The sequence below is a fragment of the Panthera onca genome, chromosome A3 (genome assembly GCF_046562875.1).
Source record: "Panthera onca isolate mPanOnc1 chromosome A3, mPanOnc1 haplotype 2, whole genome shotgun sequence".
NCBI classification, from domain to species: Eukaryota; Metazoa; Chordata; class Mammalia; order Carnivora; family Felidae; genus Panthera; species Panthera onca.
In genome coordinates, this window is record NC_138341.1 from 73,404,138 (window position 1) to 73,422,804 (window position 18,667).

The 18,667-nt window shown below is 36.9% G+C and overlaps 1 protein-coding gene across 1 annotated transcript in view; it reads right to left on the reverse strand.

The window, feature by feature from the left end:
• Positions 1-2,156: 2,156 nt before the first annotated feature.
• Positions 2,157-18,667, reverse strand: part of MSH2 (mutS homolog 2) — an 81,101-nt gene continuing 64,590 nt past the window's right edge. Inside the window, exons 9-16 of the mRNA XM_078444435.2 lie at positions 17,763-17,886; positions 16,133-16,283; positions 13,202-13,299; positions 10,299-10,544; positions 8,668-8,872; positions 7,244-7,491; positions 5,141-5,316; positions 2,157-2,604 (exon numbers count right to left, since the gene is read on the reverse strand). Of these exons, the coding sequence (XP_078300561.2) occupies positions 2,434-2,604; positions 5,141-5,316; positions 7,244-7,491; positions 8,668-8,872; positions 10,299-10,544; positions 13,202-13,299; positions 16,133-16,283; positions 17,763-17,886 (1,419 nt within the window). The 3' untranslated portion in view covers positions 2,157-2,433. The remainder of the gene's footprint in view (positions 2,605-5,140; positions 5,317-7,243; positions 7,492-8,667; positions 8,873-10,298; positions 10,545-13,201; positions 13,300-16,132; positions 16,284-17,762; positions 17,887-18,667) is intronic.

An 18,667-nucleotide genomic window follows, 5' to 3' on the forward strand; every position in this document is an offset into this window, starting at 1 on the left:
ATCCCTGCTAATAAACTTTGTGTACAAGTTTTTGTGTGGACATGTTTATTTCTATTGGATATATACCTAGGGATGTTAAAATGCTGAGTCATACAGTGACTCTGAGAAAATGCCAGACTGTTTTCCAAAGGGACCGCACCATTTACATTTTCTCAGTGTGTGAGAATTCCACTCCCTCATCAAAGTGTGCTATACGACTTTTGATTTTAGCTATCCTAATGGGTGGGAAGTGGTAGCTCACTGTGGCTTTGATTTGCATTTTTCTGATGATACCCTGCATCTTTTCATGTGCTTATTGGCCATGTGCATAACTTAGTTGGAAAAAATATCTCTTCAGATCCTTTGGCTTTTAACTGGATTATCTTTTTGTTATTGAGATGTATTGAGACGTTTTTAGGTGAAGTAAGACAGACCCATTCTGTCAATCTGGGTTTTCACCCTGACTGTAGGTTCTTGAGTATACCTTTATCCAGTCCAAAATGGTATCCTCGGACTTCCTTTCTAAAAAAGCTTTTGCCCTCCTTCCCTAACTCATTCTCTGGTGTTTTAGTCTTTTGCTCCTCTCTCTCATCATCCTTGTTCCCCTTTCTCTTTCATCCCACTGTGCAAAAACATTATCCATCTAAAACCTGGCTTAGCAGGAAAGATCCACAGGAGAGCACGGAGGGCAAAGGATGAGTTAAGAAACATACACTACCATCTTAGTGGTAGTGTCTAGAGAGACAGGAGACTTGGCAGTGCTTTGATAGTCATGGAAACTACTACTAGGGAGAACTGCGAATAGAATTTGGTTGGGAAAGGAGGTAGTTCTGAGTAGAGCTCTGAAGAAGCCCCCCTTACCTCATGGGGGTTGGTAAGAACCACAAAAACCACAGCTAAAAGGAAAAAAAGAAAACTCCACCACCAGCTTTTTTCCAAGTGTGGCCGCCTTCCACTCAGCTCAGTGCCTGACACATGATGTGTCTGAATCCTTGAGGAGCAACCTTTGCAGGTGACCGTGCTTATGCTATCCCTGTCACCACCTCGAGCAACTTAAACTGCACCTCCTGCACTGGGGATAGGATCCAGGGGAGCGTAGCCACCAATGCCTCCTTCAATCCTTGTGCCACTGGACCCGGCAGCCCAGGGGCCCCACCAGCCACCACTGCTGCTGCCATCTTTCTTCCACTCAGCCTGCCAGCCCCAAGGCCGGACCTGCCCCTGAGCGATGGCTCCTGCACGACCGACTCTGTAATAAGACTCTTAAGTGCTCATGTTCTTAGTAACCATATAGTAGTGCTTTATATATTCCGGTAATAAATCTTTTGATATCTTATGTAGTACCAACATATTCTCCCATCATGGATCTAAGTCTTTTCACTTTGTGATGACTTTTAATGAAAAAAAGTGCTTAGTTTCAATACAGCTGAGTGGGTGGTGTTGTGACTTAAGAAATCTTTCCCAAAGCCAAGATCATGAAAATATACTTCCCTATATTATTTTCTGTAGAACAACAAAACTAAACACCAAAAGCTTTGCAGTTTTGCTTGTACATTTAGATAAAAAAATTCACTGGAGTTTATTTTCATATATGGAGTAGGGCTCCAGTTTCACTTTGTTCTTTATATGGATACCCCATCATCCAATCACTATTTATTGAAAAGATGGTCCTCCCATCCTCCCACCCATATTCAGCAAGCTAGCCACTAACTCTTAACACTCCATCTCTTTCCTGTAAAATAAGGAAATAAGGAATTTGTAACAAATTCCGTGGCTAATGTGTATCCAGCTACCCTAGCTCCTGCCAACAAACAGACACTCTGGGGAATCAAGGGAAATAATTTCCATGGTTCATTCTAGTTTGAAGATCCTTTACTTGTACAAAGTCTTTGGGTGCTACTTGTTTCTTCCATACCATTTGGGAATAAACACATATAGAAGTCCTATTACAGGGGCGCCTGTGTGACTCAGTTGGTTAAACATCAGACTCTTGATCTTGGCTCAGGTCATGATCTCACAGTTTGTGAGTTCAAGCCCTGTGTGGGGCTCTGCGCTGACAGTGTGGAGCCTACTTGGGTCTCTCTCTCTCTGACCCCCCCCAAACTCTCACTCTCTCTCTCAAAAACATAAATCAATGTTTAAATAGAAAGTCTTATTACAAAGAAATGTAACACATATCAAATTTCACAAACTACATGATTTTATTTATAAAATTCCACACACTGACTACTATTGCCCATGTCCATTTATGTATTCCTCAGTTACAGCTCTCATTCTTCAAAATAAAGATCTTTGTAAATGTACTCAAAGTATTACTAAATATTTTATTAAGGTGATATCCCATGGGCATCAAATTGCCAACACTATGAAAAAAAGGGTTAATATAAAAACAATACAAAAGTATTACAGACCATAGCTTATCAATATTATCTTCGTTCCTTTGATGGGATTTCCTCATGTAGTAACTTTGATTCGTGAAATGATTTCATTTACAAAACTATTATTCTTTGCTATTACCTCAGCTTTCAGCTGTTTTAACTTTTTTGTGATGTTTTCTTCCGACATTTCAGTAAAAGGCACTTGCTTCACCTTGGATAAAAATTCTTGAATAATTTTTTCACCTTGCTGAAAGACATATGAATGATCCATTAGTCTTTAAAATGTCTTTTTAAAAAGTCACATTGAACTGTAATGAATTGTTTCTTTAAATTTCAATCTAAACACACCACCCAATATTCAAAGAATATTCTTTAAACTACAAGTGTGCACTATCTAGAATATACACAAAGGCCTTAGTTGACCATATTTCTTAATAGCAAGTTATTAAAAGACATTTATAAATATCTTTTCAGCTGCTAATGAAAGGGGCTGAATATTTTAATAGTTTCCAAATCCCTCACCTTTTATAATCGATGCATAAACAGTCTTCTGGGAGAAAAAGAACTCAAGGTTTATAAATACTGTAAGGCATAAATAGTCACTGAAAATTCAGTACTCATACACATACAGAATTTTAAAATCAGTATTATTTTACTGGCCATTTATTGCCATTCTAAAAAACATGGCTGTTACTTGCCATGTCATTTGTGGGCAAATCCCTTAACCCACATTCTTCATCCATAAAATGGGATGATAATATTACCAACCTCCACAGGGCTGTTAGGAGAAATGGAGAGTGAATATGCGTGCTTAGAAGTGCCTAGAACAATGCCTGGCAAAGGTAAGTACTATGTAAATGTTTATCATCACATATGAGGCAGAACTAAAAAGCCTGTTTTTCATACAGGGAGCTAGTTGGTGATAAGTACCTTAAGGGTTGAAAAGTAGATATTCAAATGGTAAGAAACGAAAAAATACTTCTCTATTAAATAACAAGTGCACTTTTTCAAATAAAGATAAAATCTAGACTGAGCATCTTCTTTAGCTTAAAATTTTTTCAAAAAAGTGTAATTAATATTATCAAAAGTACATGGTTTCTGTTCTAATTGGAAACCAGGAATTACATGAAGGAACCTATGTAACCCCAGATCACCACCAGGTGTGCTGGTGACACCAAGACCATTTCACAGCAACCTTCCAAACTTAAAACTGGCAACGAGATAGAATACGTTTCTCTTGCCAGTATAGGTACAACAGATGAAACTAGGCCTTTTCAAACCTTAAAAGTCATACACAATAATCTACTGTAACAATTATCTATCCTTCAATAAAGAACACCACCAAAAACTCACTGGTTAAAGCTAAAGACATGACAAGAAGTTCACAATGTATAGCTACAGTAAATGCTGCCAGGACCTAGTGGTGAATTAAGATTCTTTTATTTTCATTACTGCAGAGAATCCTTTAACTTCTAAAAAATACACTGGGCACATGCTTGTACCTTCCTGTGCTAGTATCTAAATTTCACCCATCACTTAGAGATAAGGCCTAACTTAAGATGAACTTCTCCCATGAGAACTGAAACATTCTGCCCACAAAGAGCTTTCCAGAATAAACATTTGTCATATACCCCTTAATTAATCTCTATGACATATTTTTTTTAAGATTAAAAAAAATTTTTTTCATGTTTATGAGAGAGAGAGAGAGAGAGAGAGAGAGAGCACGCGAGCATGAGTGGGGGAGGGGCAGAGAGAGAGGGAGACAGAACCTGAAGCAGGCTCCAGACTCTGAGCTGTCAGCACAGAGCTGGACACAGGGCTCAAACTTGCAAACCGCGAGATCATGATCTGAACCAAAGTCGGATGCTCAACTGACTGAGCCACCTGAGCACCCCTAAGATTTTATTTTTAAGTAATCTCTACACCCAACATAGGGCCTGAACTTACAAACCTGAGATCAAGACTCACATTCTCTACCAACTGAGCCAGCCAGGAACCCTATGACATATTCATTATTCTTATCTCCCCAGCCAGATTCTAAACAATTGGAAGGCAGGAACTATGTTCCTTTCTTTATCATCTTAACTAAGCACTGAGTAAACATGCAAATAACTGGATTTGATCTATTTGTTTATGAAGTAATCAAAAAAGTGCTCAGACATCTTTTACTCCTTTGAATTACTTACTTCAAACCTAGACTAGGGGTGGCTCAGTCAGTTAAGCCTCCAACTCTTGATCTCAGTCAGGATCGTAAGTTCAAGCAAGCAAACACACACACACACACACACACACACACACACACACACACACACACACCACAACCAACTTTTAAAGGGGGCGCCTGGGTGGCTGAGTCTTGTTAAGCATCCAACTCTTGATTTCAGCTCAGGTTATGATCTCAGGGTCCTGAGATGGAGCCTGTGCTGGGCTCCGCACTGGGCTGGAGCCTGCTTGAGATCTCTCTCCCTCTCCCTCTGCCCCTCCCCAGCTTGTGCATGCATGTGCACTCTCTCTCTCTAAAACAAACACACACCTAGACTAATATTCCTGTCGTCATAGGTTTTAAATCTGGTACTTTGAAATGCTCTCCTTTGGGCATGTACATAGTGTAGAAAGAAAAATAATAGAGATGAAGTCTTTGCCATGCAAAGAAATCTAAGTGAAAGCCAACAATGAATGATCAACAAATAAATATTAGAATCACATAGGGAAGAAATAACTCATCTTGGTGACCTGATAGATATAATACAGGATTAAATAATTAGAAAAACAATCTGACAAACCTCTCTTTCCAGATAGCACCTCTTTGCTGCTGGTTCCATTTCACCATAGTCTTGTGATTTTCCAATATTCTGAAACTCCTCTAGTTCCAGGGCTTTTTGTTTAGCACACTCTATTACATGCCTAGGGAAATTTGCAAGCTCTGCAACATGAATCCCGAAACTTTGGTCACAGACACCTATGAAATTTGGGGATCATGAGGAACAGGGTAGAAAAAGACAGCAATTAATGTAAAGAGATCTTATCCATCTCACCTTGTAATTAGGAAGCTTAATTTTGTATTTCAAATACATTAGCCAAATGTTCCAGAGTAACTTAGATGAAGGAATTTTAATTAGGCCTTAATGGAAAGTAACTAGGACTTGGCACAAAATGTTATATTCTATCCTTAACAAATGTAGTAGGAAAAATATCAGGGAAAAAAAGGTTGATAAGAACCCTCAAAGGTCTACACAAATATCAGATTGTGAAGAAAAATTAATCAATTCAATCTTCCTGAGGTCTTCTCATTTCATAAGTGAGGAACTAAATAAAGTATTAAGAAAAAAAAAAGATAAATGTGTGTCACTAATTAAGAGCATTTAATTCAAAATATACAGACTTATTACTCAATGGTCTATCCTCTAGATCTGCCTACATCATTTTCTAGAGATAATGACTTCAGAAAATTGGCTAGATAAATATAAATATTTACAATACTGGTCTTAGAAAAGTTACTTACCATTCTTACATAGTCTTATTCTGATTCTAAACTACTGCAAACACATGACTACTGATTCTAAACTACTGCAAAAATTCCAAAAAATGGAATTTTTGACCCAAGTCACTAGTAAATTTATTGATTAGGTAGCTTATCTTCATCCCCATTTGCAGAAAATAAACTGACTGAAGACATTCCTTCCAGACGTTTAATACAAGTGATGCTCGCAGACAGTTAAGATGGAGATTCCATTTTTGCCTCAACTATGTATCAACTATAAAATTTTTTTGCCTAGTTACATATCTCTGATGTTCTGGGGCTGGAGATGGATTGGATGGATTTATTCCTATCATCTCCTCACATCATCTGGTCTTTTAAAATTCTGAACCCATTTCTTCATCACACAAAACAAAACGAAACCTCAATTTCATGCTAAATTCCAGGTCCAACTAAAAGTATCTTTATTTTTTATCAATAATAACTCAAAAGGATTCCCAATGAAGCATAAGCAACAAAGAATAAAAGAACCAAAAATATATCTCACTTATGTGCAACCCACTGATGCAGGAAAACATGTTCCTGGAAAATCAGAAAGCCATCTGAAAAAACTATTTCAATGATTGGTGAAATGTTTAGGAAGCATGTTAATCTCATCAACCCTGTAAGCTTATTAGCTGCCAGACCCACAAATGACAAACTCTTCTGAAAGGATGAAATGCTAACAAATAAGTCATTCTGTATGTGAGAACTACTAACAATTTCAGGATTTGTGGAAACCCTACCTTTAAATGAACCTGTTCATGTAACACACTCTTTAGGGGCACCTGGGTGGCTCAGTTGGTTAAGCGTCCAATGCTTGATCTTGGTTCAGGTCATGATCTCACAGCTGGTGAGATTAAGGCCCGAGTAGGGTTCTGTGCTGACAGCACAGAGCCTGCTTAGGATTCTCTCTACCTCTCTGTTCCTCTCCCCCCGCTCCCGCCCCCATCTCTCAAAGTGAAGAAATAAACTTAAAAAAAAAAAAAAAAAAAAAAATTAGATAATTATAATATAATAAATAGTTTGTTAAAAAGCCTTGGAACTTCAAAGCTTATTATTGTCATTGACCGTAGGTAATCTGATAAGAAATCATGCTGCCATGGTAGAGATAGCACAAAACCCTCTGTGATAATGTTGAAGAGTTATTCTTTCTGCAACTGTGTTATGATGAATGTCTACTATGAGACACAGAAATATAAATAATGTACCACATCCTTGTACCCAGATTATGAATTTAAAGGTAAATGTGTTCTGTACAAATATCAACAATTCATACTTAGAATAAGGCAATCACTGATGATGTCAAGGGTAGTAAGTTTCTCACTGTCACACCTGAATCTACGGTACACTAGCAGTACACACTCACCTTTCTTCACCTGATACAGCATAGTTAAGGTCTCTTCGGTAGTTAGTGCTGTGACATGTAGGTTATTAACAGTTGGTATCTGATTGGCCAAGGCAGTAAGTTCATGAAAATGTGTTGCAAACATGCAAAAAGCACCAATCTTTGTTGCAATGTACTCTGATATAGCCCAGGCTAATCCAAATCCATCGTAAGTAGAGGTTCCTCTTCCCAGTTCATCTATGATTATTAAAGAATCTTTGGTTGCAGACCTGAAACACATAATTAATGAAAACTCCCCGTTATATAATATGTGGTAATGCAAAAAAAAAAAAAAAAAAATTAAGGCAATGTAATAGGAAAGATGCGCCACACACATAACAGATTATCTTAATATATAAAAAATTTAACAGTGAATAAAAAGCACTGAAACTTAAAAAAATGGGCATGGCCATAAATAAACAACTATGGAAAAGGAAACAGTGAGTATTTTTTAAATTACCAATCTCACTAGCAGTAATCAATTTCCAAATAAATCAGCTATCATTCATTTCTTGCCAACCAAATCAACCAAGATTTTAGAGATTAATACCACAAGAGGATGGGAAAAGGCTGTCAGCATATGGACACCTGCATGCACGCACAGCTGGTGGTCATGTAAATTCCTGTGCCTGCTGCAGCCCTACCAATCAGACATTAGCATTCTTTCTTTTCTCATTTTTAACTAAATGTAAGGAGGGGAATTTTTTTCCCTCAATCAGAGAATGTAACAGTTCTTCATGTGATTACTGGTCATTTATTTTTCTGTGAATTGCCACTGGCATCTTTTGCTTATTTCTTTAATTTTTAAATTACAAATATTAGCTTATTGACTAATTACTATACCAAATATTTGTACCACCTCTCTAATCATCAATAGTAATTTACTAGGGATCTACTATATGTGATGTACTTTAGAAGATACTAAGAAACAGAAGGCACAGCTTCCCTACCTTTAAAGAAGCACCTAAAAGTGAAACAAAGAGATTTTAGTAACCTCTAAAATAAAAAATCTAATAAAATTAAAGGCATGTTGAAGAAATATCCATGACCTGAGGCTTATGTGACAAGGAAAGACATCAGAGAAGTAGAATGTCTGTCACTAAGGCCTTTAAAGATTGGAAAGGACATGGGTAAACATTCCACATAATTGTGAACAGCACAAGCAAAAGCATAGTAGTGGCGGAGGTTATAAGGTGAACAACTGCCAGAAATCTTAAGAAGACAAATTTAAAAATCAAAGAAGCTTTCCCCAACTATTACCAATCACCCTTTAAGACAAAAGTTCATAAGAAAACTATTAAACTAGATGAAGGTTCTCAGATGTTTTATAGATGAATCTGCAGATGCACTTCTCATAGGACAGGGACATTCATTTTCATTTTGAGGGGACTGGGAAATTTACTCACCTGAGAATAGAAGCAGTTTCTAGCATTTCAGCCATGAATGTGGAGACTCCTTTCAACTGACTGTCGCCAGCCCCTACTCGGGCTAAGATGCAGTCCACAATGGACACTTCTGCTGACTCACATGGCACAAAACACCCAATCTGGGCCATGAGAACTATCACCCCAGTTTGGCGAATATATGTTGATTTACCTCCCATATTAGGGCCTATAAAATAAATTACATCGAAAAGCAAGATCATTAAATTTATTTCTGCTAATAAATTTTAGTCTTCAACTGCACATTTATGACTAATCACCTAGGTCATATGACATGGCATATAAGCAGCAGAACCACCAACTGCCTAAGTAATGGTATTTTCTCTTCAGTCAAACCTACACTGCACCCTTCATCAAGAGGACCCATGAAAAAGATACCTTACCTGTAATTTGCCTAGAAAAACCATAGATTTTCTCACAGCTCACAGAACCGCCTACGTGATAATTTGATGTCATCCAGAAAAGTAGTACACACCTAAATGATTAATTAACTAAACACTATAACTCATTAATAAACAAGGCTATTAGTGAATGGATCAGTATGGTCAAATCTTTCAAATTACTTAAACTCCACACTAAAGCCCTAAGAAACAACCCCATTTTCTGCAAAAGTACAATTTCTTTGTTTGGGTTAGATTATATTAACAACTTGAAAATCCGTTTGGGGAACTAGAATATTATCACTGACTATTCCCCCAATATATCTGTCCAAGACTCCCACCCACCCTCCACTTCTGTTTTCTAGAATCTGGTTAAGATCTAAAAACACTTTAGTTTGAAACATGCAACATTAGTCTATAAGCAAACTTTTCTCAAGTTTCACATGAATATAGTCCCATGTCTTTAAAAGAACTGCTACCTTAAGCTGAGGTCATTCCAGCAGTCCATTCTACTTGACCTTCAATGACCTCTGGCTAACGGTAATCTTTAGGTTGAAGGGATGTTCTTTTTTTTAAGTAGGCTTCACGCCCAGAGTGGAGTCTAACGTGGGGCTTGAATTCATAACTGTGAGATCAAGACCTGAGCTGAGATCTAGAGTCAGACGCTTAACTGACTGAGACACCTAGGCACTCCGGAAAATTCATTTTTTTTTTTTTTTAACGTTTTTATTTATTTTTGAGACAGAGAGAGACAGAGCATGAACGGGGGAGGGTCAGAGAGAGGGGGAGACACAGAATCTGAAACAGGCTCCAGGCTCTGAGCTGTTAGCACAGAGCCCGACGCGGGGCTCGAACTCACGGACTGTGAGATCATGACCTGAGCCGAAGTCGGCAGCTTAACCGACTGAGCCACCCAGGCGCCCTGAAAATTCATTTTTAAATACACTAATAAACCCCTTGGAACAGAAGTTTTATATAAAGATGACATTCTCTCATACGGGCCTCCCCCTCCTTCCAAATCTTCCCTCTAACCCAAATGTGAATATATTACTAACCAGTATGATTAATGTTGTTTTTCTAACATCAAGGATTAGAATTTGCTTCATCAGTCTTAAATATTTCCACTCCAAAATAAAAAAAAAAGGAAACATTACCCACCCCCCCCCCCCGCCAAAAGCCCATAAATTAGATGTTTTGTGTTTTTTTTTGTTTTACCAGTAATGATGTGGAACATCTGTTTATCTTTTTCAAAGTGAACATCATTAGGAATAAATGCAACTTCATCTTGAACTTCAACACAAGCATGTCTGGATGCTTTCAACGTAATTCTTCCTTGTCCTTTCTCCAGAATGACCGGTCGTACATATGGAACAGGTGCTCCATTTGACACATGTGCAAAGCTGACAACAGCATCTAGCTGAGCTAATACATCATTGAGTGTCTGCATTGGTTCTACATAACCTGTATAAAAACAGAAAATGTGCGTAGGAATACTGGAAAAAAAATACATATAAACAGCCAGAGAAATATGTTTAACTTCCCTATTTGGGAATTTAAAATCCATTTTCTAATTTATATACTTAAAATATTAACAGAAGTTTGCCATGCTAAATTTGAAAGGAATACCTAAAACCTCACGAGTTTAAAATGTATTACTACATCTTCCCCTAGTATGAACAGATTTCAAAAATAGAGTGTGATGCCTTCCCTTACCGAAATCCATTAAAATTAAAAAGCACACAGCTGCTTATCTTAGGAAACATACAAATACTAGGTTTAAAATATAATACTGTGACCATCAAGGCCTGTACATGTATAAACTTGACCACACAACTGTTACTTGAGTTTTTTCTTCCCATCAGTATCACATGCAGTTGAAATTTAGCATAATTTAGATCCCTAATTGTCACTTAAAACACTTTCAATGAGATTCTCTTCTCCAAGAACATTAATACTAAAAGCTATTATGTACACTAAAAAGTCACTGACACATGCCAGGCAATGCATGTTTAAGCAATAAAAATGGTCGAAACTTATAGAATAGGTTCTAAATTTTAATAGCTTGGAGGAGTTGGTGTAACATAACACACACACACACATTATGTAGAACTATCACACGGGCATCAGTGTGTCAAAAGCTTCAAAGGACATTCAAGAGAATAGTGTTTTAGAAAAACATTTATGAGTTTAATCAAATGGCAGGATATATAATTCATCTTTGGTTCCCTTGTTTCCCATAAAAGTGATAAAATGTTTTGAAAATAAAAATTAACTTATGAATGGTTGAATACAAATAACTCTCTTACTGTTTCACCATTTTCAAATTTATTCCGTTTTACCTAACATGTACTTCTTTTAAAAAAAGTAACAGCTCACACTACTCTATAATGTAGGAACAAGAACCTGTGAAATTACTTAAATATTAATGGAGTACTTACTGTAATTACTTTAAAAAAGGAAAACCGAAGCCTCTTACTTAAGTCTATACTTGGTATCTTACATCATCTGGCTCTTAACAGCATTACCTTTTCTGGTATAATAGCCAGGGTAGAAAACTACAAAAATGATCCATTACATTTTAAAATAAAAATAATGCATATATTAGACAAGAAAAGGCTTCATTTAAATTCAAGGTAACTCTAAATAAAAAAACCCTTCCATTTAAATGTTTAAAGCTAGCAGCTTTAACCTAGTAGGTGCTTGATGAATAGGAGCTAGTAATTTTTTTTTTTTTTTTAAGGAAGTGTGAATATATAGTATTTACAGCATCCTTAAAAACGCAATCTAGACTCAGGAATGTAATTCAACTGAGACTGTCATGCCACGATTATCTGATACTGCCAAGCAAAAATGTAATCTTTACAAATCTCACTCACCTCAACACCAATATATAAAGTGTATTAGAACCCTTTAAGTTTTGTATTTCTGATTTACTATGAAAATTCCTAATAGTAAAATAATTTACAGAATTATATAAACACAGTTTTCAAATGACTGTTTACTCCTAAATAATTCAGCATGAAAACAAGGACATCCTCCTACTTACAATACACACCCAAGAAATAGGACACCAATACCGTATTATTTCCTTTTAAACTTTGCCAATTTGTCTCAAGGTCCTTGATAGCTATTCCCTACCTCCAACTCCTAGGTCCAATCAAGGACTGTCTACTGCATTTGCTTGCTGTGTCTCTTTAATCTAGATAGAACAGATCCTGCCCATTCCTTTTTTGCTTCCACGACACACACATTTTTAAAGAGTACAGGCCTTAAAAGTAGTGTCTCACAAATCTAAATTATTCTAAGTTTTTCCCTTCTCATTCATTATCACGTTAAATATTTTTGTCAAGAATACCTCATGGGCAGTACCGTGCTCTTCCCTCTACATCACATCAGGAAGCATTATTTATGATGTCATTTGTCCCATTATTGATGATGCCAACTTTGATCACTTGTTTGAAGCAGTTCTTTGGTTATCTTTTTGAAAGGCACAATAAAGGTGTCCGTGATGACAGGCAAAGCCTTCCAGTTTAACATATCAGCCCTACCCTGTGCTAACCACACATTCATTCCGTGCTACAGGCAATACCACAGTGTCACGTCATGCAGTCTGCTCAACAGTGCCCTCTAGAATAAACTCTGGAAATCTGCAAAACGGCACACAAAACCCAAAAGAAGACTTCTTGCCTCATGTGTAATTTCTATTTGTTTTTCAGTGGTACTTATTTCCAAAACTTAGAGCATGAACTCATAAATAATCTAACATTATTAGTGCCTTATAGCCCTTGGTGTTTCTTTTCCTTGTTACAATAAATTTGTGCTTTAAAAACAAAAAAACAAACAAAACAATAAATTGCGCTTTTATGTATATCTGTTTTTCAGGCTGTTCCCATTGCATTCCTTAGCCTGCACTAACTTATCTTTCTACTTACAAGAGTAACTTCCAGCTACTTGTCCCACCACAATACCTATAAAATACTTATACGCAGTCTAACATAATAAACAGTCACAACATTTAACAGCTGTTAAAAAAAACACTTTTCAAACATCCTGATGTTTCTATTACTAAAAACCAGATTATATTCAGAACAGTTAATGTACTGGTCTATTCAATTTACCTGAAGAAATATTGACAATTTCTTTAACAATTGCATCCTGGGCTTCCTCATACTCAGTTTTATTTTTGGTATACTCTTCATTGAGAGAAGTCAGTTTACTGCAAATCAAGATAATGATATTATTAAAAATATCAAAACATCTACTGGAGGTAATACATACTACATAAAATATATACAGAGTATCTATCCTCTAAAGAACCAAAACAATAATTAAAATGAAAATGTGAGTAGAAAATGGGCAACTCATTAGGAGAAGATGTGGCTGGAATTCACTATGTTAACATTAACGCTGTTTAGAAGAGCCCTTCTTTTGATACTGAAGGCTGTCAAAGTAAGGAAAATGTTTTGAAAACCAAATCTCATTGAGTTAAAAAATGAAACTATAGGTTGAAATAAAAAGTGAAGAAAGATAATAAAGTGAAGGAAAAACATTCACTAATATCAAAGGAAGGGAAGGACATTGAAAACAAAAAGACAATGAGGTGCCTGAGGGGCTCAGTTGGTTAAGCATCCGACTCTCAGTTTCGGTTCAGGTCATGATCTCACAGTTTCGTGAGTTCAAGCCCCACATTGGCCTCTGCGCTGAAAGCACAGAGCCTGTTTGAGATCCTTTCTCTCTCTCTCTCTCTCTCTCTCTCTCTCTCTCTCTCTCTCTGCGACCCATCCCTACTCATGCTGCCTCTCTCTCAAAACAAATAAATAAATAAACTTAAAAACAAAAAAACAAGATGGGGGGCACAGAGGAGAAGACAAAAAGGGGGAAGCATTCACTAGATGAAGGAGGGCATCAACCAAGGCAATAATTGTGAAGTTGATGGATTAGCCAATGGCATAATACACATACACAGCTCAAGAACAGTGCACAGGCAAGGAGCAGCAGCAGACTATGAAACAGGCAAAGAGAAAGAATTAAAGGAAGAAAAACAAGAGGCAAAGATATTATAAAAGTGAGACCACTATGTGAAGGAAGAGTAGCAACAGAGGAAAGTGGAGGGGGCCAGGGACAAGACTGTGCAGGTTACAATACAGGTTCCAGATTTTTCTGGATGGCAGACAGACACTGGAAGTTTTTAAGAAGGAAAATCATAGAGGTGCCTGGGTGGCTCAGTTGGACTTCAGCTCAGGTCATGATCTTGTGGTTTGTGAGTTGTCAGCGCAGAGCCAGCTTCAGATCCTCGGTCTCCCTCTCTCTCTGTACTTCCCCCACATTTACTCTCTCTCTCTCAAAAATAAATAAACATTACAAAAAAAAGGAAGAAGGAAAATTATATGATCAAAGACTCAGATACACAGCAAACGTTTCATTTGCTGACCAAAATGAATTAATAAATTTTCCACAACTTTTGGAATAAATGCAATCAGTTCTATCTCTTCTACATATATTATAAATTAATCAATGGTGTGCTTCAAAGACGGTTATAACACCCCACAAGTTCTGCCTTATCTAAGCCAAAATATACATATATATTTCTCGAGTCAGGGATAGTTTACTGGAAAAACAACTACTACTAAATTTAGCGACAGGAGATCTAGGAGTGAGTATCTAATGTTGCTAGCTGTCTAACCCTGGGAAATTGGGAGTTTCAGCTTCATGTAAAAAATGAGAGAAATAAACCTATTTATTTCAGAATTGTAATGAGAAATCTAACAGATGGATTGTTTTCATTCCTGGGGTGTCTGAACACCTAGAATAATGTCTGCACATAAGAGGCACTCAAAGACTTGCTAAATAAATGGATAAAAGGGGATCACATATACAAAAACTACCTGTAAAGTACAGGGACTACTGAAGAGGGGTGGGTGTTAGGCTGCCATAAATTCTAATATAGTACAGAAGGAAAAAGATAAATGTCCCCACCCAAGTAATGGAAGATTTATTTTATTTATGAAAACAAATTTTTTTAAGTTTATTTTTGAGAGAGAGACACAGAGAGCAAGCGTGGGGGAGGGGCAGAGAGAGATGGAGAGAGAAAGAATCCAGAGCAGGCTATGCCCTACTAGCACAGAGCCCAACACGGGGCTCAAACTCACAAACTGTGAGATCATGACCTGAGCTGAAACCAAGAGTTGGACACTTAACCGACTGATCTATCCAGGAGCTCCACAGAAGATTTATTTTAAAATAATTCTTTTTTCACCCATAAATAATTTGCCTCAGAAACTTAACATCAGTGAAGGAAAAGAAAAACTCGCAAAATCTTTTGTCAATGTTTATTTTTGAGAGAGAGAGAGACAGAGAGAACGAGTAGAGGAGGAGCAGAGAGAGAGGGAGACACAGAATCTGAAGCAGGCTCCAGGATCTGAGCTATTAGCACAGAACCTGACGTGGGGCCCGAAGCCACGAACCACAAGATCATGACCTGAGCCTAAGTCAAACGCTTAACTGCCTGAGCCACCCAGGCGCCCCCAGAAAGAGAAATTTTTTAAAAAGCAATAATCTAATGAGTGACCTTGCTAAGGCTGGTAGGCATCTCCCTAAACTAATTTATAGATCCAATTGATATAGCAGAATTTTTTTTAATTGATAAATTATAGCAAAGTTTTCTTAGAAAAACCAAACATGAAAATAACTATAAAGCAGAGATATGATGGGAAACTAACTCTAACAGATATAGAAGTATAGTATAAATAACTGTAATATAATTAATCTATTTCATATTGACAAAAGAATTATGGGACAGACATGTGAAAGAATCTTAAAAACAGATCCAAAGTGTCACTTCAGTCAATGAGGAAGAGAAGAGTTATTTAACACGGGGGTGTTGGAACACCTGACTAGGCTCTTATAAGAAAATAACGTTTCACTCTTACCTTATGCCTTGTATCAATTAATAAGGTAAAAACTTCCTTATCATAGAGCATTCACATTTCACAGAACAATTTAGTTCCATGGAACTACTGAAGACTTAATAAAGTAATATAAATACAAACCTGTTGGTAAATTTAACACCATTCTTCTGGATATCTACTGTACTGAAGTTTTTATTGTTACGAAGGACTTTTTCTTCCTTACACGTTACACGGAAGTAATAACCAAACTGTGCACTGGAATCCAGCTTAATCTGTTTGCCAGGATCCAAGCCTTCAGGATAAGGAGATAAAGAACGAGTATGTTACAGATGTCTAGAGCCATTTTTTAATAAAATGTTTAAAATAATTAACTCTAAATGGTGAAAAACATACTTTTATGCCAAGACAGTGTAGCGGAAATTATTAAGATTAACTGGGAAAGAGTCAAACTTTACTTCATTCAAAAACTACATGAATGAAGGCTGTCTATAAAATCCTTAAACTCTTGCATTAATGTTATTAGCTTCTGATGTTGAAGCGCTTTCTGGGTATACCCATCCGAAGGTGCAGAGTACAGCAGTGGGCTAAGATATGGCCCCTTCCCTTAGAGAGTTCTGCACCAGGGTTCTTTACTTCACTAAAGCATTTCTCTGGAACTATTATAAAGGATGATTAAAGTGAACAAATACACTTTCCAAACAAAAACTTAAGACTCTTGACAATGAAACTCTAGAAAAACTATGACATGTATTTTCTGTTAAGGGTAGGAAACTTCACAAAATAAGCAATTATCAATCAGCTAGAGTTTGTACACCTAAGATTTTTAAGTTTCTCTAAGTCTGTCCTCATCATCTTGCACATCAATGTGATCTTTAGAGTACAAACCAGAAGAGAGATCATACCTACAAATTTAACTGCTAAAGCATGGCTATGAAATATCAGTAGCAGCAAACAACTAAAGACAGACCTCACTGGACTGGGGAGGAAATCACTGTCCTGGAGAGGAAAGAGACTGTAGAAAAAATGTAGACCGCGCTATGAAACGAGAAGTAAAGTAAGGCAAAGATTCTTTACCTAGGGTCTAGTCCATACATGAATTCTCCATGGAAACTATTTGCAAAACTTTTTGTATATGTAGGTATGGACATATTTCAGGAAAGAGGATTCATAACTTTCATCAGATTCTTCAAAAGTTTAAGTATTACTGCTTAAGGGGTCTTCTAATATGCTAAGATTTATTTATTCATTTAACATACATGTGAGAGATGCTCAAAGCAAAGAGGTTTACAAATTCAGAACAAATCTGTGTGAATAGTCTGAGACTAATTGGGGGAATTAATAATCTGGTAGGGAAGGCAGCCATTAAAAAAAAAAAAAAAAAAAAAGCTGAAGTTATTGAAGTAGTAGGGAACCTCAAAGCCAAATCAACGAACTATTCCTAGTAGAATTAGGCTTGTAGTGGAGGTGACGTTTAATGCAGATCCTGTTTAAAGGAAATAATGCAAGGGACTCTTGGTTGAACTGTCTGGAAGGAATGTGGGATCATCCTTGGGTTAGCGAGTTAGTAAGAGAGAAGTCTGGAAGAGGGTGTGGCTCTGAATGCAAAGTATTCCTGTATGTTAACCTGAAGTGTTTGTAATTTTACTGTGCAGAAGAAAGGCCTGGCAATTTAAACAAGGAACTGGCAAGATCCACTGTGTCCTCCTGGGAAGTAATTCTGGCACCAGTGTGGATACTGTATAGACAAAAACGTGCAACGAACCCTTCTTACCTAGATCTCTTGCTGCACTTACTAATGTTGACTGCATCTTCTTTTCCAAGTCATCCATTATTTCTCTTAATTCACTCAGATTAGGATCAAATGAAGGTTTTACAAGGAATTCATGGTTTTCCACCTACCGACAGAACAAAGAAGAGCAGCATTTTTTTTTTTAATGTTTGTTTATTCTTTGAGACAGAGAGGCAGAGAGAGAGAGACACCGAATCTGAAGCAGGCTCCAGACTGAGCTGTCAGCACAGAGCCCGACGCGGGACTGGAACTCACAAACCAAATGCGGGATCGTGACCTTAGCTGAAGTTGGAAGCTTAACCAACTAAGCTATCTAGGCACTATCTAGGCGCCCTGAGAACAGCCCCAAGAATAGCTACATTTTATAAATGATGGGTAAAGAATCCCAATGTATTCTTTTCTTTCATTTAAATGTCACTGTGTTTTGAGTTAAACTTATGTTTTAAGTTACTCAGCCAATACTTTAAAGAGTTTCTATTTATTAGGAGATGTAAAATCCTGTTTATAAGGAGCTATAGAGCTCTAGATGTCCAAAAGTTACTTGGATGAAAAAATGCAGTGCCTCTTTCACTAGCAGCATTCAGTATTTTTAATTACAGTTCCCCCTAAACAATGTTCACTACATTCTTCCTAAACATTACTAAACAATGTTCAATGTTCATAGCCTATAACAGAATGTGTAGTTTTTACCCAAACCAAGGATGCATCTTAAGATCTCAAAGTTTACAAAAAAACTATCGAATTTTATTTCTTAAAATGGTAAGTTCATCAAAATCTCTCAAGTACTTTGTTTCCCCTAAATTCTTATCAATAACAGCCAGCAAGAAATCATAATGAAAGACAGATCTCACTTACAATGGCAAATGTATACACAAGGTATTTAGAAA